This window comes from Balaenoptera physalus (genome assembly GCF_965194825.1).
Source record: "Balaenoptera physalus genome assembly, chromosome: 2".
Classification (NCBI taxonomy): domain Eukaryota; kingdom Metazoa; phylum Chordata; class Mammalia; order Artiodactyla; family Balaenopteridae; genus Balaenoptera; species Balaenoptera physalus.
The window spans coordinates 84,600,244-84,623,346 of NC_138883.1; the positions used below are offsets into that span (position 1 = coordinate 84,600,244).

The following is a 23,103-nucleotide window of genomic DNA, read 5'->3' on the forward strand; positions in this document are numbered from 1 at the left end:
GGGTCCCATCCCTGGTCAGGGAACTAGATCCTGCATGCCACAACTAAGGCCCTGCATGCCACAGCTAAAAGATCCTGCACATGGCAACAAAGATCCCATGGGATCTTAGTGCTGCAACTAAGACCCGGGGCAGCCAAATAAATAAATAAATTTTTTTTTAAAAAAAAGGAGAACCCATGGGAGGTGGGGTGGTCAGCAGAGCACATGGCCTGTTGGGCAGGGGTGGAATGGTGCCATAGGGAGAAAAATGCACACAGCCTCAGGAATCGAGGGTCCCCTGTCTCACCAGGAGAGTGATCTCGCCATCCCAGGAGGGAGATCTCTGAGGACAGGCTCTGCTTGCTCCCCAACTGGTGCGGGGTCCTGGGGGTGGGGAATGGAAGATGGGGAGAGGCAGCGGAACATGGTCACAGAGAATACAGATCTGAGGGAGAAACTAATCATGGGTCAGGCTGTTTGCTTTTCTGACAGATTCAAGGGGCCCCAGGGAATCCCTATGCAGCACAGCGCCCAAGGCTCCCCTGCTGCCCCTCACTGCCAAGGGGCCAGGGAGTCATCTGGACACCTGGGGGACAGAAGCAGATTGGTGCAGACAGGGGTCAAGGAAGCCACAGAGCTGGCCAGTCAAGGAGGCCAGTGACTGGCTCTGCCTTCCAGAGGGGTTATGTGTAGGGTGACCATAAACCCAGGTTATTAATAGAGTTCGCATACAATCTCAGAACTATCCTGAGTCTGACAATGAATTCCATTGTCATCCCAATTAGGGGACAAATCTGTTCAGTGGAGGAAGCCTTGAGAACATTCCACTAGGAGGGCAGGCCTGGTTCAATGCTAACATCTCTCCTCACATCCCACTTCCAGCCCTGTCTCCCTCTGCCCCTCTCCCGAGCCTAGGAAAACCTAATCTGTCCCCTAAACTACGCCTCCCAGCCCTGCCCTCTGAGAGATCCATTTCTAGGGGGCAGAACCCTCCAAGTGACACACCAGAAAGAATCTTGGACCCAGGGTCAGGACCCAGGTGCAAGCCCCATCTGCTTCACCTTGGTCGTGTGGCTCTGTGCTTCAGTCTCCTCATCTGAAAATTGGAGCTAATAAGAGCCGTCTGGCCCATCTTGAAGTTCGGTTGTAAGAATGGAAGGCGATAACGGAGGAGACCAGGCTGCCTAAGCATTGCCACGTACAGGGACAGAAAGCAGTGGTTTCCTGGGACAGCCAGCACTGCCCAGGCCTGGGAAGTCACTCCCTACTGTTGCCATAGCGTGACTAATGTGGCTCCTCGGCTAGCTGAGTTCCGCTCACCGGAGGATTTGGCCCAGGCCCAAGGAGGGCGCTGACAGTGCAGCCCTGCTGGGAGCTGGGTTTCCTGGCAGCCAGGCACAGTGGGCAGGTCTGACCTGTGAGAGCCTGGTTCCCGCCTGGGGCCTGGGCTGGTTGCAAAAGGGGCCGGTGCTCCTGACGCAGATTGCTCTCGGTCTCACTCTCCCAGGCTGGTTCCCAGGAAAATGAGGAGCTCAGAGGGTGTGTCACCTCTGCCCTGGGCACCACTCTGCTCCCAGGGGGAAAGGAAGCCAGGCCCAGCTCCCTCAGGTGTTCACACACTTACACACCAGCCTAGTGCGCATGCCCAGAACAAAGATGCACGTGGAGAGAGACCCCTCACACAGGCCCACACAGAACTGAACCTGGGCACACACAGACACATAGGCATACAGCCCCCAAGAAACGAGGCCCAACCTAGATGTGCACACACAGGCACAGAGACCAACTCACACACCCAGACACACACATAGAGTTGTGTATAATACACACTCCTAAGGGCAGACATTGTGTGGATACACAGACTTACACGTTCAGAGCTATACACATCTCACCTAGACACCCACATTTACAGACATGGATACACAGACTGCACATATATAGAATGATTCAGAGGTTTGCACAAAGGTGATACCCACTTGAAATACACAAGAGCAAAAACAGGGACACAGAGGAACGTACATGAACACCAATATGTCATATATACACACCTTGTCATCATTTAGTATTTATTGAACACCCACAATCTGCTAGTCATGCACCAAGAGAAAGAGCCCCCCACGAGTCACATAGACACAGAAACTCAAGTTCCCTCATAAGTGCCACTTGGGATTATATGGGGGCCCTGTCTCCAGGCCAAAGATGAAGGACATTTTTTTCTGTAGTTGGTCACCAACCCATGGTGGAAAAAATAATCAACTGTGGATATAGTCTTATTTATAAAAGAAAAAAACTATTTAAAGGAAAACAACCTAATTGCCCCCAAATGGGGATCTAGTTGAAGAAATTATGGTCAGGGTGAAATAGTAAACAAACATACATATATGGTTACAGATTCTGGTCATAGTTAATAATGACACGAAAAAACGGTTAAAATTTTAAACAAACAAAAAAACACCCCAAAATACAAAATTGTATATACAGCATAATCACAAGAAATATTTCAAAAATATGCATAGAAGAAAAGACTGAAAGGAAGTACATCAAAATGTTATTACTGGGCTTCCCTGGTGGCGCAGTGGTTAAGAATCCACCTGCCAATGCAGGGGACACAGGTTCGAGCCCTGGTCCAGGAAGATCCCACATGCCGCCGAGGAACTAGGCCCGTGCGCCACAACTACTGAGCCTGCGCTCTAGAGCTGGTGTTCCGCAACAAAAGAAGCCGCCGCAATGAGAAGCCCGCGCGTTGCAATGAAGAGTAGCTTGAGCCCGCGTGCAGCAACGAAGACCCAATGCAGCCAAAAATAAGTAAATAAAATTAAAAAAAAAAAAAGACTGTTAGTGCATTTTCAATCTTCTAGTTCTTCAGATTTTCCAATTTTTCTATAAACATTTATTATGGAAAAAGAAAATAGACATTTTAAAAAATCAGCTAAGAGTTGGTTAAAGAGATATTAAAAATAATTTACATTAGTAAGCAGTAATGTAAGACTGTATATGTAAGAAACATACACTTTTATCCATTTAATATAATCAATGTTCCTTTAAATTTAGATTCAAGAGCAGAGGAAGCAGGGGAAAAGAGGCAAATGAAAGAGAAATAAAGAGGTAAAAACAGCCCCAGAAAAGTAGAGAGAGGCCGCATTATAGAGAGAAACAGAAGCAGAATGAGACAATGGTTTTGGAACCAGAGGTAAATCCTTTTTGCTCTGCATGGGCTTGGGCCCCCATGCCTCAGAGGGCCTTTCCAGCAAGCCATTGCTTTTTAGGGCTGTCTTCAGGCCTCAGTGACACAAACCTGGAGATGAACTTTATCCTCAGGATCCCCTGCAGGGCTCACTGCTTGGCTTTTTTATCTTAGGCACTTAATGGCCAGCAGCAAACATTGCCTGAGCTCAAGACCCTGTGGGAGCACATGGGCATGAGTGGGACTTTTTCTCTGTTTAGCTGGAGAGATGTGACCAAATTCGGTGTCCCTTCAATGTGCCAAGAGAGCAGTGCTGACAGTAATACAGGTCCTGGAGAAGGGGAGTATTGATTGGAAGATGGTTAAAGGAGAAACAGGGCATCTGGGGGATTGGGGGGTGTGGAGGTGGGGGCACTTTCTAGAGGATTTGGCAAAAGCAAAGACTTGGAGTCAGAAGTAAAAAATTATTGGGGATCAGGGAGTGGGGATCACTGGGACAAGCTGGCCTTGTCCGGGTTCTTGTCAGATTTGAGGTCCTGAGTACTGAAATGAGAAGCTGGGAGTTCATTGCAGGCAATGAGAGGTAGTAACAGTCTTGAGTCAGGGAGGTGCCAGAGGATAAGGAAGCAGCGCTAGGGGGACTGGAGTGGGAAGCGGCAGTGGCAGAGATGTAGGAGCGAGGCTGACAAGGCTCAGTGACCCAGCAGGAGAGGAGACATAGTGACATGGATGTGCTGGTACCATCAGAGAATTAGGGAAGAAGTTGGAGGTGGGGCGGCCCAAAGATCACCTGTTGAGGCTTCCTCCCCTGACCCATGGCACCTCTAAGTCCCCTTGGAGCAGTTTGAAAACCTCTAATCCAGAGTCTTGAGTGTTTCATTTTGCAAATGAGGAAACTGAGGCACAGAGAAGGAAAAAAAAAATTGCCTAAGGTCATGGTTGATGCTAGAGCCTGAACTTGAACCAGGAAGGGAGTGTGTCAGGCTGGGCTGAGGTAACGGCAGGCCACGGAGCAGGGGTGTGAGACCCCCATCAAGGCCTGGCTGCAGTGGTGCAGCTCAGCACCTCCACCTGAGGGGGCAAGGGGACAAAAGGAGACAGGTGGCTGGAGTTCTGGGGGGTGGGCCCAGGTGGGACAGAAGCTGGACAGTCTTGGTTAAAACTAAACTTGGGGATTATCTGAGGTTTCACTTGGCTAGGGTTTCTGTCCCTCAGCCGTGCTCTTTCTCACATACACAACTTCCTGCAGAGGGAGCTGCGCAGGGAGAGAGCGCTCACCTGGCCCATTAGTTGCCTAGCAGGTGTTCCAGGTGTCCCAGGAAACACCTCTCCACACAAATAACACTTACCCATGTACCTACTCTGGAGTTTGCAAAGTGCTCTTGTAGCCACTTAGTAATAATATCTCACTTGCGATATTACCGTTGTTCTCTGAGCCTCTCTTTCCTTATGGGTAAAATAAAGTGGTGACCCCCGCCCCCAAATGTGCCCATTAAAGTTCCTTCCAGCTCCAATTCCAGGGAATGTTCTCTGGATCCCTGCTCCCCTCCAAGTCCTCAATCAATGAATGCTCACTCTCAAAGGATTTCTGGGACCAATCTTCTATTTAAGTTGTTGACAACTGGCATCCTGACCTTCACTGGGTCCTTATGTGGACTTTGAGTGCTAAGGCTGAACACTGGGTCCAACCAACCCAAGTTCAAGAAGTTTGGCCAGTGGTTGAGGTTTAAGCTGTATATGGGGGTCCCTTCATGCTCAGGGTCTGAACCAGGGGGCCACCCCAACCTGAGACCCTGGGCCCTGTGGACTGTTGGAAGGATCAGAGCAGGAAGGTTAGAAGGCTCAGGATTGCCCCAGAGCCCAGCGCTGAGCACTGTACTCTAGAAGGGAGGGGGAGAGGGGAGGGGCAGCACCCGCCTGGTGAGGTCATGGGAAAGCAGCTCTGGCGCTGACACCTGGGGAAACCCGTTTCCAGGCTGCTTCCCACGCTAGCTTTCCTGGGAACCAGCTAAGCCCCAAGCAGGGAGCTCCCAACCCGCCCCCCCCCAGTCCAGTTCCCATCACACTGTCCCATCTAGTCCAGCCCGCACCTTTCGATCTAGCCTCATTCCTTTGGTACCCAACCTGCCTCCATCCAAACTGTTGGGCCTTGAGGGACCAATGTGCTGACCCTTGCAGGAAATGACACCGAGACAGCAGCTTCAGAAACTTAAGGCTTTATTTGCAGACTCCGAACTGCCTTATCTTCTAGGTTGTGACCTTGGAGAAAGCCCCTTCTTCCTTCAGGCTCCAATTTGCAGCTCCTCACCCTCCTCTTGCTGGGCCTTGTCTCTCACTTCCTGCCCCACTCCTGGCCTAGCCAGTTTGGGCAGTGCCTAGGGAGCACTGAGACCCAGTTCTTCCCAGGGACCAGCCCTACCCTCCCTGGCCCTGGGGGTTGAGGACAGCCCAGGTGGCAGCCTTGCTCCTCAGCTGCCCCACTTCTCTGCTCTCCTTCCTTCTCTTCTTCCTTCCAAGCCTAGCCCTCTCGTCTGCCTCCTCCTCCCCAGCCTGCCTCCAGTCCCAAGGCTCCAAGCCTTTACTTTCGGATCCCTCTCAATCTCTCACTGACCTCTGTCTTACCCAATCCATCCTAAACTTCTCTCCAATTCAGGGCCGGACGCCTTCCAGCCCTCCAAGATGCCCAGCTGTTCCCCAGGCTCTTCCTCACCCCTGTGCCAAGGAGCGGGTGGGGACCACCAGGAGGGGTCCTAATTCGGCCAGATTGACCTGAGGGCCCATGATAAGAAACTGGGTATTGGATCCCAAACTGCTTGGAGGCAGCTGACACTGTTAGGATCATCCCATGAAAATCAAAGTACTGGGATTTCTCTGTACTTGAGAAATCCAAGTCAGAGAAATCCACAGAAATCCAAGTCAGAGCCGTCCCTCCTCCAGGCCCTAGGCTCACCCTGGCACATAAGAGTGGGCAGTTGGAGGCTGTGTCGCCACAGTGTTCAGATGGGAACTGAGTCCCATGGAGGTGGCCTGGCCCTGCCAGCAGGTCCCTCAAAGGCTCCGTGCCCCAGGTTCTAGAAGTCTGTGGCCATTGGCCTACTGATAATTTTGCTGCCACAGCTCTTCAAACAAAGCAGAAGAACTTCTTCCAGCGGCAGCGGGAGAGGGTGCGCACACCTTTGGCGTTCAGTTTCTTCTCCAGCCGGGCTTTGTGCTCAATGGCACTGAGAATGGCCGAGTCAAACACCTCCTTCAAGTTCTTCTGCGTCAAGGCAGAGCACTCCAGGTAGCAGCAGGCCCGGATCTTCTCAGCCAGGCCCTGAGCCTGGGGTTGAGGCACGGGGCCTTTCCGGCCTCCCTGGTCCAGCCGAATCAGTACATTGACATCGTCCCTCAGGTCGGCCTGGGTGCCCACCAGCAGCACGGGCGCCTGGGGGTTGTGAGTGCGGATCTCTGGCAGCCATTTCTCTGTGATGTTTTGGAAGGAGCTGGGCTGCACCACGCTGAAGCAGACCAGGAAGACATCCGTATCCGGGTAGCAGAGGGAGCGAAGGCGATCAAAGTCTTCCTGGGATGGAAAGGCCAGGCCATTAGCAGCGTTATTCCCTGCCCCTGGACGCGGGAATCCGCTTGTCACCTGAGGTTGGAGACTGAGACTCGTAACTAAGGGCCCAAGGCCTTCTCCATTCCTGATGGATCTGGGGTCCTCCCAGCCTCCAGCCCACCTCACCCCAGACCAGCAAAGGCCGCTCCCGACTTCTCTCACCTGTCCCGCTGTGTCCCAGAGCTCAATGCGCACCGGGGCTCCATCAACCAGGACTTGCACTGCAGAGGAGGGTCAGGGGAAAGTCTTGAGTTAGAGCGTCCTGGATCCCACCAGGCCTCACCAGCGCCACCTCGGGGCCTGCTCCCGCCAGCCCCCCCGGCGGTTTCTGTGCACTCGCGCCTCGGCGCCAGCCCCAGCCCCCGGTGCACAACCCCACCCCCGGCCACACGGCCGCCGGGGCCGTTGAACTTACCGGAGAAGGTGTCCAGCGCTGTGGGCCGGTAGCGCGCGGGGTACCCATTGCAGGTGTAGCTGACAATAAGGCTGCTCTTGCCCACGGCGCCGTCGCCCACCAGCACGCACTTGATGCCCAGCTCTGGGGACGCGCTGCCCCGCCGCGAGGGAGGGGTCGGGGCCCGGAGCGGGGACGACTCGGCCTCGCTTAGCTCCCGCGGGGGCATGGCCCGCTCCGGGGACAGCCGGGGACCAGGCTCCGCTGTGCTCGGTGAAGCAGGGTCCGTAGGCTGCCTCTGACTGAAATCTGCCGAGACCCGGCTCAACCGCCAGCAGCTACCCACGGGTATATGTGGGGGCCCCGCCTACCTCATCTGCATGTCCTGTGCGGCCTCGGGCCCCGCCCACCCTCCAGGCCTCCTCCAGGACCTCCCTCTGCAGCGCACCGCAAGAGGTCAGGCAATCTGTCACACCCGGAGGAAGAGAGGCAGGCCGAAAACTGACGCTCGGAGAATCACACAGGTACGAGGACAAAGACTCGCCCAAATGAGGCAGATCTAGGTATCTTGGCAGAGAAAGATATCCAGGATTTATTGTTAGGAGGAAGAAGCAAATTGCAGAACACATAATGCAGCATGTTCAAATTAAACTTTGTTCAAATTAAAACAAAAAACTAGACATATGTTTGTACGAGTATAAAAAAGTCTGGATAATAATTTTATTAATTAATGATTTTTTTAAAATATAGAGATCATGAAGAGGCAGAAGTTAAACTCAGGCGTGAACTCAGCAGGCAGGAATTTAACGACCCCCTTCCACCGAAGAGCTTCCTCTAGACTCAGCCTGAAGGCAGGCTTTAAACACCTTCACTCTGCTCCTCTAAAGGAACTCAGGGTGCTGGAGAAGCTAGCTGGGGAGGATCTTCAAGGACAGTCCTCCAATTGAATATTTTCTAAATCCCCAAAGTTCCTAATATTATCTTTATCATCATCATCATCAAAAGCACATAGTAATTACCTATTTTCTGATGCTGTTCTGGGCCGCCCACTGTCCTTGCCTTAGAAGGAGTTTACAGACAGAGACATGATATCCCAGGTAGCCCTAAGAAGGTCACCAAGAGAGCAAGTGAAAAATAGCCTGATGCTAATTTCATCTCTTTATTGCAGCCACACCAAGTGACACCAGGCCCAGAATCCTTTCTCTGAATTCCAAGCCTGTACAAAGATCTCAGCCTACACAAAGATCATTGAAAACACCTCATTCATGAGTCGTTGAAGGGAGAGTGTTGGGAGGCAGATAGGGCAGTGAATATTAAAGAAAAGATATAATCCAATTTTTCAAACAGTTGGTAGTATAAAAATCCCTAAGTCAAAATCTCTAAATCTCTTGAAAAAAGTCTCAGGACCCCTGGTTTTTATTTATTTTTCTTTTTTTCCCCCACTGTTGCTCAAAAGTTGAGGACAACTAGAACATTGCTGATTTAACCATTTAAAGCTTGACTGTGGGGAAATGGCAGGATCCCCAGTATCCACTTCTGCATCCCAATGTCTGCATCCTACATTCCCTATGTCCGAGTGTCTGGGGATGCTAATAACCCCTAATTATAGCCCCCAATGACTTCTCAGACACATCCACATAAGTTTATTCATCTAGCAAGTGAAAGAAGCCTCAAAGTGTTGTCTTGCCATTGTATCACCCAGGAGGTCTAAAAGCTATTCTTTTTGCTCTCCTGGAAAGGGAGGCAAGAATGGGGATTTGAAAAGACCTAGACATCAAGAGACGTGTCCCAGTATTCCTAGTTCTTCAGCTCATTAGCTGTGTGATTCCTGAGAAATCACTTGCTCCATCTCAGCTATAAAATGCCAGGTGAAGCATATTTATTTCTTCAAGTCCTTCTGGTGCTAGCAATCTGTTATTCAGGGAACCTAGGGAAGTTGCCTCAGCCCAGGTGTCTGGGACAAAATTAACACGCACACACATACACACCCAACACAACACACACACACAAATGCTCTTCTTCACAGCACTCTTGTCCTTTTACACAAGCTTTAATAGTTTTATTGTAGCTGAAATTTGAGGGTAATCCTGTTTAATTCTTTCTGCAGGTAGAAGGGATATAAATAATACACAAATACACAAATGGGGGAGGTATCAGCTGGCCATGGTTAAAGCCCTAACTTGGCCTGCAACAGGCCATTCTTCGCTGGCCCCTTGGGTGGGGACACTTTCTAACCTAGGTCGCTCTGTCGGAGCTGGTTTAGGGACAGTCTTGTCAGCAAGAGGGGGAGGGAGGAGACGACCTGGGGAGCTGCTGAGTCATCTATTTCTCAGCTAAGGGCTTGTCATTCTGGCTGCTGCTGCCGGGAGAGTCCTCTCCCGAGGGTGGCTTGAGTCTTATTCCTGCCCACCTGATGGGTTATCTGTCCCAACTTCCAGTCAGATACACATTTGCTAAGACTAAAACGTCGCCTTGACTTTCTCCTTGGAGAAATGATTGACTTTAGGACTGGAGTAGGAAATATACAAGATGAGCCTGGAACATTTTGTAGCACAGAAAGTAAGGAAGTGCTAAACAAACAAACAAAACAACAGGAAGGTGGAGATAAGTTAGAGGACACAGGGGCCAACTGAAAGAGCTTCCAAAGGCCAAATCTGGGACAATTGGAGCGACAAAATAAACCAGTATTGGATTATAACCCAAAGTATAAAATAAATAGCTGCAAGTCTATTCTGATATAAATGATTGAATACATAAATAAATGGGGGATAATAGCCAAATCTCCTGTGAAGAATTCCAAATAATGTATGTAGATACTCCACGCTCAAGGAGGAGTGTAAACCAGCACTCTTGTGGGCTGTGCATAGTGATTTCCTTGCAAAGAGGACAGTCTGAAAAGGGTGGGGAAAAAAGTAACTTTACAGTGGAGAATCCTGACAAACTCTCCCTCAAGCAGGTGATCAAGATTAAGATCAACATTGATAAGTCAAGTTGATAGTATGTACCCTTGATGTGATGTGATGAGAATGACATTTTACCTCTGAAGAATTCCAGCCTAATCACGAGAAAAACATCGGAAAAGTTCCAACTGAGAGACATTCTACAAAATGCTGGCCCAGTACTCCTCAAAACTGTCAAGATCATCAAAAACAAGGAAAGTCTGAAAAACTGCCACAGCCAAGAGGAGCCTAAGGAGACATGACAATTAAATGTAATGTGGTATCCTGGGTGGGATCCTGGAAGAAAAATAGGACATTAGGTAAAAAACAAGGAATTCTGAATAAAATATGAACTTTAGCTAATAATAATATACCAATGCTGGTTCATTAATTGTGACAAATGTACCATACAATGTAAGATATTTATAATGGGGGAACCTGGGTGTGAGACACAGGGAAACCCTGTGCTATCTTCTCAATTTTTCTGTAAATCTAAACTGTTCCAAAATAAAGTGTATTAAAAAACAAAAAAACGGCTTTCCTGGTGGCGCAGTGGTTAAGAATCCGCCTGCCAATTCAGGAGACACGGGTTTGAGCCCTGGTCCAAGAAGATCCCACATGCTGCAGAGCAACTAAGCCCGTGCGCCACAACTACTGAGCCTGCGCTCTGGAGCCTGTGAGCCACAAATACTGAGCCCCTGTGCCACAACTACTGAAGCCCACGCGCCTGGAGCCTGTGGTCTGCAACAAGAGAAGCCACTGCAATGAGAAGCACGCGCACCGCAACAAAGAGTAGCCCCACTCGCCGCAACTAGAGAAAGCCCGCACGCAGCAACAAAGACCCAACACAGCCAAAAATAAATGATAAATAAATTTTAAAAATTAAAAAAAATAACAAGAAAGTATGGTACTGGAACAAAAACAGACACATAGATCAATGGAACAGAGTACATAGAGCCCAGAAATAAACCCTTGCTTATACAAGCAATCTACAACAAAGGAGGCAAGAATATACAATGCGGAAAAGACAAGCTTTTCAAAAATGCTGTTGGGAACACTGGACAGCTACATGCAAAAGAATCAAACTGGACTACTTTCTCACACCATATACAAAATAAATTCACAATGGATTAAGACTTAAATATAAGACCTAAAACCATAAAACTCCTGGAAGAAAACATGGGCAGTATGCTCTTTGACATAGGTCTTAGTAATATTTTTTTGGATGTGCCTCCTGGAAAGGAAACAAAAGCAAAAATAAACAAATGGGACTACATCGAGCTAAAAAGCTTTTGCACATCGAAAGAAACTATCAACAAAACAAAAAGACAGCCTATTGAATGGGAGAAGATATTTGCAAACAATATATTCGATAAGGGGTTAATATCCAAAATATACAAAGAACTCATACAATTCAACGAAGAAAAAAACCAAAACAAAACAACCCGATTAAAAAATGGGCAGAGGACCTGAATAGACATTTTTCTGAAGAAGACACACGGACGGCCAACAGGCACAAGAAAAGATGCTTAACATCACTCATCAGAAGGGAGATACAAATTAAAAGCACAATCGTTAGAATGGCTATCATCAAAAAGACAACAAATAACAAATGTTGGTGAGAATGTGGAGAAAAGGGAACACTTGTGAATTATCAGTTGGATTGTAAATTGATGCAGCCACTATGGAAAACAGTATGGAGGTTCCCCCCAAAATTAAAAATAGAACTACCATATGATCCAGCAATTTCACTTCTGGGTATTAACCTGAAGAAAACAAAAACAATAATTCGAAAAGATATATGCAGTCCAATGTTCATTGCAGCATTATTTACAGTAGCCAAGATATGGAAACCACCTAAGTGTCCATTGATAGATGAGTGGATAAAGATATGGTATATATGTACAAAGGAATATTACTCAGCCATAAAAAATGAAACCTTGCCATTTGTCACACATGGATGGATCTAGAGGGTATTATGCTAAGTGAAATAAGTTAGACAGAGAAAGACAAATGCCGTATGACCTCACTTATATGTAGAATCTAAAAAACAAAACAAAACGAAATAGGGACTTCCCTGGTAGTCCAGTGGCTAAGACTCCACGCTCCCAATGCAGGGGGCCTGGGTTCAATCCCTGGTCAGGGAACTAGATCCCACATGCTGCAGCTAAGACCCAGTGCAGCCAAATAAGTAAATAAATATTTTTTAAAATAACAAAAAATAAATAAAAAGAGAGTCATAATTACAGAGAACAAACAGGTGGATGCCAGAAGGGAGGAGGGTGGCAGGGAGTGAAATACTGAGGGGATTAAGAGGTACAAACCTCCAGTTATAAAATAAATAAGCCATGAGGATGTAATATACAGCATAAGAAATATGGTCAATAATATTGGAATAACTGTGTGGCAACAGATGGTTACTAGACTTATGGTGATCATTTCATAACATGCAAATGTCAAATCACTATGTAGTACATCTGAAACTGACATAATGTTGTATGTCAACTGTATCAAAAAAAACCCAAAAACCTAAGCCCTAAGTTAAAAAAAATTAGCTAGCTTAGGGAGAGTGTAAGATTAATAAAATAGTTTTAATTAGCGGAAAAACAAAACAAAACAAAAACAAAACTAAAACGTGGCCCTGACATTGAATCACGGCAGTCATAACATTTTGTTTCCAAAGTGTCCAACACAAGGTGTATGGAGCTTAGACTTGTAAAAGTGCTTTAGTTTGCCCTATCTCACATGATACCCAAGTGCAATTGCTGGGGTGTCTGAGGGGTGTTGGGGGGAGTATACACGGGCCCAGAGAAGTTAGGGGACTAGCCTCAAGATCAAAGAAGCTAGTAAGTGGCAGACAGTCCCAGAACCAGCAATCCACAGGTTCACAGTCAGGTGTGGTCAAATTCTTAGGCATTTCTGTTAAGCCCATATCTTATTTAAAATTACTGCATACATTGGAATACCTACAGCAAAACCTCAACTCAATAAGAATAAACCAAAAGAAATCTATCTGTACCCCACCACCGTGATTTTCCTATTGCTGAAAAAGGGATTAACAAAAAAGAAAGAGTTTACTCAAAAAGTTCAATGCACAGGCTCTTTGTGAGTGAAATGCACCTCATGTAGCCTTTTTCTATTTCTTCTGCATACTCCACTCCAAAGCTTCCGAATCAGGCCTGCTATTCAGAAGGAGCCCAGAGACTCAATGGGCAGGTCAGAAAGCTCTGAAATAAAAAGAGGATGCAAGAAAAAGAATTTTATATCTAACACTTAATTTCTTTGTCCACCATACTTCAATAAACCTGGGAAGAACACTACTTATTTACCAACATACTGATGATAATACAATAATTAGACTGCACACTCACCAAGCTTTCCATTTAATTAATTGGGTTTTTCTCTACTCGGTGTACTTGTGTCCTGGGAGAGAGTTGGCGGCAAAGTCAGCGGCCTGGGCTGAGTCAGCCTCCTGGTGCCAAGGCAACAGGATCTTGATAGTCAACCCTCCAGCCCCTCCATGCCATCTGTCTCTAGGATCAGGCTGCCTCTGGGGCTTCGGCCCTGCCCTGCCCACTCCCCCGCATCCAGCCTTACTTAGCGTTTGCTTCTCCCTGCCTTTCTCTCCACCCCGTCTCCATCTACCCGATCCCAACTGCTACTGCCCCCCTCAGACAACTCTTTCCTGCCCAGACTTTGCACTCAAGCCCTGGCCAGTATTTTTTTCTTTTTCTTTTCTTTTTTTTAACTGCCTTCAGGAGTTGCCAGCTAAAAACGTTCATGTAAAAGAACTCCCCTCTTCTTTCATTAACAGAGTTCCCCTTCTAACTTCCTGATTTCTGACCACGTAGCACAATTCTCTCAAGCTAATGAATTGGAAGGAGTTGGAGCCGAATAGTCTCCAAACCTCCCAATGCACTTGGACTCCCTCCTCTCCATCCTCCTCTGTCCTCAGTCCTTTTCATGAAGTACTTGACGCCCCTCTTCCTTTTGGCATCCCGTGCCCAAAGAATCACCTCCTGCCTGCCTCCCTGGCTTTGTTTTGCTCATTTCTAGTGCGCTCAGTCTTCCTAAGACAAGTTTATTCCGTCACCCTCCCACTAAAGAACCTATAGTGAATCCCTGTTTGCCATCAGGTAGACTGTACAAGTCCCTGCTGGCATCCCACAGCTTCTAATTACAGTACACCCCCAGGATGGGATAAATAGCCACTGAAATAATCCTTAAGAGAACTTCCAATGATGTAGGAAAATGTTAAAAATAATGTTAAATGATACAGAATTATATAAACAGTTTGAGTCCAAGTATTTTTTTTTTATGTGTACAGTTAGAATAAAAGAGAGTCCTATATGAAGGACATAGACCAAAATGTGGAGAGTCATTGCCATTGGGTGGGAAGCCTGATATATAATGAACACTTAACACATGTTAGCAATTAATATTATGTTGCTTTATCATCATTTTCTCTCCTTTTCCTACAATGAACATGTTATTTTACACCAAAAAAAGTTACTGGGCTTTCCTGGTGGCGCAGCGGTTAAGAATCCGCCTGCCAATGCAGGGGACACGGGTTCGATCCCTGGTCCGGGGAGATCCCACATGCCGCGGAGCAACTAAGCCCGTGCGCCACAACTACTGAGCCTGCGCTCTAGAGCCCGTGAGCCACAACTACTGAAGCCCGCTTGCCTAGAGCCCGTGCTCCGCAACAAGAGAAGCCACCGCAATGGGAAGCCCGCGCACCGCAACGAAGAGTAGTCCCTGCTCACCGCAACTAGAGAAAGCCCGCGCACAGCAATGAAGACCCAACACAGCCAAAAATAAATAAATAAATTTTAAAAAGTTACTGAAATTAAAAAATATATTTGTCGTATATTTAGAAAAAAAGAGGAAATGCACCAACATGTCAATGACTACCTCTGAATGGCAGGATTATGAATAGTTTGTTCTCATTCATTCCTTCATTCCATGAGGTTCTTTTCGAACCCACTGTGGGGCAGGCACTGTGGAAAGTGCTGAGTGCACATGGATGAACAAAACAGGCCTCATCTCTTCCCCCACCTTGCTCTACCCTACATTAACCTCCCTTCTCTAAACTCCTTGTCTGTTTCTCTCACTTTGAGAACATTATGTGTTTCCTGTGTGCATATCATATACTTCAAGCAGCTGGGAACAGGGGAGGGTCTCATACAACTTCTGGCTCTTACTACCCCAGTCCAGTGGCATCCCACTTAGGAGGAGCTTATTAACTCTTTGTGGAATGAATAAATGAATGGTGAGGCGTGATTTGCCAAATGGTAAAGAGACTGATAGGCAGGCAGCCCCACCTTCCCTGATGTCACAAGCACTTGTCCAAATGGCCAAGCCCTGGGTTCAGCCAAATCCTCAGTTACTTCTCCTCAAAGACTGGCTCCACTGGCCCAAAGCCTCCTCTTGAATAGAAGTTGGGGCCTGAGACCACCGAGGTCCACTCAACTCCCTGGGGTTAACCCTAGAGTACGTGTTTTCCTTTGATGATGAGGATGATCATTATGAACATTAGCAACCTTACAAAAAGAGGACCCAATAAACAAGCATTCAATTAATAATGACATCTAAATTCTCTTCTTGGCATTGCTTAAATTCGCATTTTACATAGTTTTAATCAGGGATGATATTTACATTGTTTAGCAACTGGTATGGCTGCAGAGAGATGCTAGTCCTTGTGCTGGAGCAGCTTTTTAGAAGATCTCTAGTGTGTCTGATATTAACCCTTTAGTGGCTGGCTCCTGGTGAAGAGTGATGGGGAGGGGCACACTCAGGGAAGTGGATTTTTTTTTTTTTTTTTGGCCACATGGTTGCGGCACATGGGCTCTAGAGCACGTGAGCTTAGCTGCGGCATGCATGTGGGATCTTCGTTCCCCGACCAGGGATTGAACCTGCGTCCCCTGCATTGGAAGGCGGATTCTTAACCACTGGACCACCAGGGAAGTCCTGGAAGTGGATATTTTAACAACTGGTGTGGACACATCGGTGTGTACCTGCTGAACTTCATCAGTCTGGTTGGGTTTGGAGTGAGTGTGAACCAAGCAAAGAGGGCTTGGAAACAGCCTGAAGAAACAGCAGGAATCAGGCCCAGAAGGGAAAGAGTCTGGTCCAGTTTGGAACTAAAACTAGCTCAGCCTGGCCGAGGATAAAAGTGGTGAGAAATGAGCTGGAGAGGGAGGCAGGAGCCCAATCCAGGTCATATCACAGCTTTTCTTTTCCTTCGGGGTTATTTCACTGGCGAACAGCTAGCCTAGGGTGACCAGGACTAGGAGGTATCCTGGGACGCAGAACTTTCAGTGCTAAACCCAGGAGGGCTGGTCTCCCTAACTAGATCTCCTCCTGTTAGTAGGTACAGCCTGCTCTTCAGAAAGACCACAGCAATTGAAACTAGAAACAGAGCAGGATTTTCCAAACCAACATGAAATCAGCTTTCACTATTTTTTGTAAAAGTGCTGATAGAAAGGTACTGGGTTTTGTTCACATTTAAGTTTGTATAAAGCTAGTATCTCTCAATCAACTTCCTTTCCCTGCCTTTATTGCAAATTATGCTTTTGTTAACAAGAGACAAGATAGCTTGACGGTTAAGAGCGTGGGCTCTGGGCCAAAGCACCTGGGTTGGTATCCGGGTTGTGTCCCTTAATAACTGTTGTCTTTTCTGGGCCTCAGTTTCCTTGTCTGTAAAATGGGATTGATTAAAATAGTACCTGCTTCATAGAATGTTGTGAGGATTAAATGAATTATGGAGAATGCTCAGAATAGTGCCTGTACAGAGAGACTACTCTGCAAGGGTGCACTAGTGTTATAATTATCTTCCTCTGGGACAGGGCAAGTTTTTTCAGATGAAGTCATGGCTCCACCTGAGACTGAACAATATAAATTTGTCAGATAAGTTAGATTCGGAATTTTTTCTTCTGTGACCCAGATAGGGAACACAAAAAGTCATCATACTAGTACACTGGTGTTGTTATTATCTTTATAGGTGAGGAAACTGAGTCTCCATTGAAGTTAAGTGACTTGCCCAAGGCCTCACGGCTAAGACAGAGCCAGGATCGCAGAACCCCGTCTGTCGCTCCACCACCACCCCCTATTCAGTCCTCCCCTTAAGAATGGTGGGCTAGGGGCTTCCCTGGTGGCACAGTGGTTGAGTCTGCCTGCCAGTGCAGGGGACATGGGTTCGAGCCCTGGTCTGGGAAGATCCCACATGCCACGGGGCAGCTAAGCCCGTGTGCCACAACTGCTGAGCCTGCGCGTCTGGAGTCCGTGCTCCGCAACAAGAGAGGCCGCGATAGTGAGAGGCCCGTGCACCGCGATGAAGAGTGGCCCCCGCTCGCCGCAACTAGAGAAAGCTCTCGCACAGAAACGAAGACCCAACACAGCCAAAAATAAATAAACAAACAAACAAACAAATAAATAAAAAAGAACGGTGGGCTATGGGGACTTCCCTGGTGGTCCAGCGGGTAAGACTCCATGCTCCCAATGCAGGGGGCCCAGGTTTGATCCCTGGTCAGGAAACTAGATCCCGCATGCATGCCACAACTAAGAGTTCACATGCCGCAATGAAGATCAAGTGTGCCACAACTAAGACCCAGCGCAGCCTTAATAAATAAATAAATAAATCTTGGAAAAAAAAAAAAGAGTCATGGGCTACACCATCAACGGACATGGTTTAGGAAGACATGATATATGTATACACACACACGCACGTGCGCGCGCGCGCGCGCACACACACACACACACACACACACACACACAATGGAATATTACTCAGCCATAAAAAAGAATGAAATATTACCATTTGCAGCAGCAAATGGATGGACCTAGAAAATATTATACTTGGTGAAATAAGTCAGACAAAGACAAATATTATGAAATCACTTATATGTGGAATCTAAAAAATAGTACAAATGAATCTATATACAAAACAGAAACAGACTTATGGACACAGAAAACAAACTTACAGTTACCAAAAGGGAAGGGGGGGGAGGGATAAATTATGAGTATGGGATTAGCAGATACAAACTACTACACATAAAATAGATAAGCAACAAGGATTTACTGTATAGCACAAGGAAATATACTCAATATCTTATAATAACCTATAGTGGAAAATAATCTGAAGAAAATATATACATAACTGAATCACTTTGCTGTACACCTGAAACTAACCCAATATTGTAAACCAACTATACTTCAATTTTTAAAAACATATTTAAAAAAAAGAGAAGAATTATGGGCTACAAAGCATGTTATCTATTGCTTTATTATCTTTTGTCTTATAAACTCAAATATCCATTCTGACATTTGGGCAGAGCTCTTTTGAGTTTTTTAATTTTTATTTTTAAAAAAATATTTATTTCTTTCTTTATCTGTCTATCTTGGTTGCACCAGGTCTTAGTTGTGGCATGCGGGATCTTTAGTTGCGGTGTGTGGACTCTTAGTTCTGGCATGTGGAATTCCTCTTAGTTGTGGCATGCAGACTCTCTTAGGTGCAGCATGCATGTGGGATCTGGCTCCCCAACCAGGGATCGAACCCGGGACCCCTGCATTGAAAGTGCAGAGTCTTACCCACTGGACCACCAGGGAAGTCCCGTGGGCAGAGATCTTTTTAAAATTTGATATCGCAATCAACTCTACTGAGATATCATTTACATCTAAAATGCACCCATTTTAAGTATATAATTTAATGAGTTTTGACCAATGTATCCACCTACATAATCAACACCACCACAATCAAGATACAAAACATTTCCATCTCCCCGAAAAAGTTGCTTCTTGCTCCTTTCTAGTCAATCCTCCACCCCCATGCCAGGTCCTAGGGCAAACACTGATCAGTTTTGTCGCTAAGGTTTAGTTTTTGCCTGTTTTAGAATTTCAAATAAACAGAAACATGCTCTGTGTACTCTCTTATGTCTCACTTCTTACACTCAGCCCATTTTTGAGTTTCATTCATGCTTTTGTATGTAAGGCTAGTTTGTTCTTTTTTTATTGCTGAATAGTATTCCATTGTATGGATGTACCACTATTTGTTTATTCTCTTATTGATAGACATTTTAAAAAATAAATTTATTTATTTATTTTTGGCTGCGTTGGGTCTTCGTTGCTGTGCGTGGGCTTCTCATTGCAGTGGCTTCTCTTGTTGCAGGACATGGGCTCTAGGCACGAGGGCTTCAGTAGTTGTGGCGCACGGGCTTAGTTGCTCTGCGGCATGTGGGATCTTCCCAGACCAGGGATCGAACCCATGTCCCCTGCATTGGCAGGTGGACTCTTAACCACTGCGCCACCAGGGAAGTCCCTCTTACTGATAGACATTTGAGTTGTTTCCAGTTTGGGGCTATTATGAATAAAGCTGCTATAGACATTCGTGTCCAAATCTTCGTGTGGACATATTTTTTCTTTCTCTCAGGTAAATACCCAGGTATGGAACTGCTGGGTCATAAAGTCAGTGCATGTTAAGTGGCTGTGAGTGGTCACACCATTTTATATTCCCACCAGCAATGGGTTCCACGTTGCTTCACAGCCTCACAACACTACATACTGGTGGTCTTTTTGAACAGTTTGGATTTTACTGTTGTTGTTGTGTTGTTACTCTTGTTCTTAATGTAAAAATCTCATTATTTTTAAAAGTTTGAAAACAGTTTCTGCAAGAGGCCACGTGGATGAGTACAGAGGCAAGTTTTATTCAGACATATGCAGTGTGACGGCGTGATGTAAATGCACATTAATGTGTCAAGTCATGCATTAACTCAGCAGGCACTTCCCAAGTACTTACAGTGTGTCAGGTCTTATGATCTATAAGGTCGGAGGCAGGATGAGGGCTGGTTGTTAGATTTTATTGGTTTTCACATAATCAGAGAAGGCTTCCTGGCTAAGGCATCTTTTGAAATGTATCCTAGACTAAGGGATAGATAAGGAGCATAGAAACTGGCTTGGAGGCAGTGCCCTGAAAGCCATTATTCCCTGGGCGCTGTCCCCAGGTGTCTCTAAATGGACTGTGAGAAGGGTTTGGCTTTCAGAGAACTACAGACTGTTAGAGATGGTCTAGTTCTACCCTCACCGTTTACAGTTGAGGAAATGAGAGGAGTTCAGAAGGGCCAGGTGACTTGTTCAGCAGCATCTGGCTGAGTTAGCTTCCATATCCTGAGAAGAAGGGGGTCTGGAGAAACAGCCCGGGAGGGTGGTGGTGGGGAGGGCAACGGCCAGCCTGGGAGGGGTTCCTGGCGAGGTGGTGCTGGTCCAAAGCATGCACCCCACCAAGACTCCCAGACTCCCTAGAAGTGTATAAAACCCTAGGTACTGACAACTAAAACTTTTCATCTTAAGACCACATAGCTGCAGAGAATGCCACTTGTAGCGTACTGTGAATAGTAACGCTTAAATAAAACTATGACCTCATTCTTTTACATATACACATTGGAATCTAAAATACCAAAGGAGTTTGATATTCTAACACATCCATTTAAAATAATGTGAACAAGCTCTACTTTAACAGCTGGAAAGTTTATGTTATTTGTTTTCTCTTTCAGTGCTCCCAATCTTACTGTTACATATGTTATGATTGAAAGTTTTATTGGTACTTTATCCTAATTGGGTGTAATTAGTATATACATTTTTTAACATTATAATGTTATATATCTGGTGACTTTGAGGCTCTAAGTCTTAACATTGTTTTCTTTTCAATTAAATTATCATTATAATTATTCAACTCATCAAAACATAAATATATTACACATTTTGATATAGTTACACATAAAAAGTAAAATTATACAAGAAATACATTTTTTGATGAGATGCATCAGGCTTTTTTGGTTTTCTTTTCAATTAGTTTATGCATTCATGGATAGAATGTTTGAATGCGACAAAGTTCAGCATCAATTCTCTTACTTTTTTGTTTTGTTTTGTTTAATGTAAGTGCAGAGAAACCTTGTTCACATACATCTTTAGATGGGAATGGAAGGTTTGGTATAGCAATGTTACTTGATTATTTGACTCCCTTCCAAATTATATGCCAAAAATGTTAGCAATTATTTTTAATGATGTTTTATTTATTTATTTATTTATTTTAGCTGTGTTGGGTCTTCATTGCTGCGCGCGGGGCTTTCTCTAGTTGTGGCTAGCGGGCGCTACTCTTCATTGCGGTGCGTGGGCTTCTTGTTGTGGTGGCTTCTCTTGTTACGGAGCACCGGCTCTAGGTGCACCGGCTTCAGTAATCGTGGCTCGCAGGCTCTAGAGCGCAGGCTCAGTAGTTGTGGCGCACGGGCTCTAGAGCGCAGGCTCAGTAGTTGCGGCACATAGGCTTAGTTGCTCCGCGGCATGTGGGATCTTCCCAGACCAGGGCTCGAACCCGTGTCCCCTGCATTGGCAGGCAGATTCTTAACCACTGTACCACCAGGGAAGTCTCTGTTAGCAATTTTTTTTCAGTTAGCTAAAACTTGAATAGGTTCTCAAATCGTATTCGAATTAGCAAATTAGAAACTGTTCGATGTTTTCTTGTCACCTGGTCTTTATTCTCTTTGTGGGAACACCAACAATAATTCCAGTGGTCTCTTTGCAGGGCGCCTGGCAGATTTTTATGCTCTGAAGCAATGTACCATGGGGTGGGGTGGTTTCCATTTCACCATCCTGTTGGGTGAGTGGTGCACTTTTCTTCTGAAGAGTTAGGAGCAGGGGAGGTGGAAGGGGATATGACCTCGCTCCCAGGGGCCTTCTCCTGCTGTTCACTTTTGGCCCAGGGAAACTCTGGACACTTACTCCCTTAAAACTATTTGGTGTACTCTCCTTGGGACCTGTGAACCCCAGTGTGAGGACCGCTGACCTGAGGATGCCTTCCATACCCCTAAGGACCTGTGAACCCCAGTTTGAGGACCACTGACCTGAGGATGCCTTCATTTCCCACCTAGAGAGGTGAAAAAAGTGTCCTATCCCCTCTCACCCGGTGGCTTCTCTGGGGTCTTCACAACCCTGGAAGGTGGTGGGAAGAAAAAGGGCAGGCTGAGTCTATACATGCCTTGGGCAGGGCTTTGTCACTCAGTGAGAGAAGGAATGACAGTAACAGGGAGGGTAGAAGGCTTTTTGAGAACCGGGACTATTTTAGGTAGTTTTGGAAACGTCTGGAAGGGAATCAAACAGGAAGAAGAAGAGATTTACCTCTTACAAAGGGTTATAAAGAGGTGTTCTGAGTGAGCCAAGGACCTTCTTTCCTTCAGCATATTTTAGCAGAAGCCAACAATGTGCCAGCCCTGCGGCAGGAGGGGGTCTGCAAGTCACCTGTCCCTGCCTTCAGCGAGCTTATACTGTACACAGTTGGCCCAGGGAGGGGGAGGGAAGGGAAGAGAGTGGGAGGGGGAGGAAGAAGAGGGGGGAGGGGAAGGAGGGGATGGAGGAAGAGGAGAGAGAGGTGGTGGGGGGAGAAGAGGGGGAGAGAGAAAGAAAGAGAGAGAGGAGTTACTAGGCAGTTGTAATGCAGGGCGATCATAATGTGGGGTGATCAGCACAGAGGGCTGAGGGAGAACCCAGGAGGGGCCCTGATCCTGGCAAGGGGAGGGGTACCAGGGAAGAAGCCAGTCCGGAGGGAGCAAACACCTAAAACCAAATACTCAGGTGTCTGGAGGGGTGGGGTGCATTTTGGGAATATCCTTAGATCAGCACTGAGAGATAAGAACAGACCTGATGAGGAGTTTAACTGGGTATGAGGCAAAGGACTGCTCTGTTTCCTTAATAAGTCTTACAGCTCTCTCTCTCTCTCTCTCTCTCTCTCTCTCTATATATATATACATATATATATACATATACACACACACATATATTTAATCATATATATGATTAAAATAAAAAATTAAATTTATAAACAAATTCCTGAATCTCCCACACAGAAGAATTCCAAACGATTTATACTTCACCCTCAAGTGAGCACAAATCTCCACTCCTTAAGTCTCGTCTGTGCATAGTAACTTCCTTCCAAAGAGTACAGTCTGGAAAGGAGGGG

At 46.3% G+C, this 23,103-nt stretch overlaps 1 protein-coding gene across 1 annotated transcript; it reads right to left on the minus strand.

Annotated features, from left to right (window-relative positions):
* Positions 1-5,363: 5,363 nt before the first annotated feature.
* RHOV (ras homolog family member V) lies at positions 5,364-7,387 on the minus strand (the record flags this gene model as incomplete). Its single annotated transcript, XM_082449380.1, has 3 exons — positions 5,364-6,728; positions 6,927-6,985; positions 7,180-7,387. 3 exons carry the CDS (start codon positions 7,385-7,387, stop codon positions 6,285-6,287), a joined length of 711 nt encoding a protein of 236 aa, XP_082305506.1. The 3' UTR covers positions 5,364-6,284.
* Between the last annotated feature and the right edge of the window lie 15,716 nt (positions 7,388-23,103).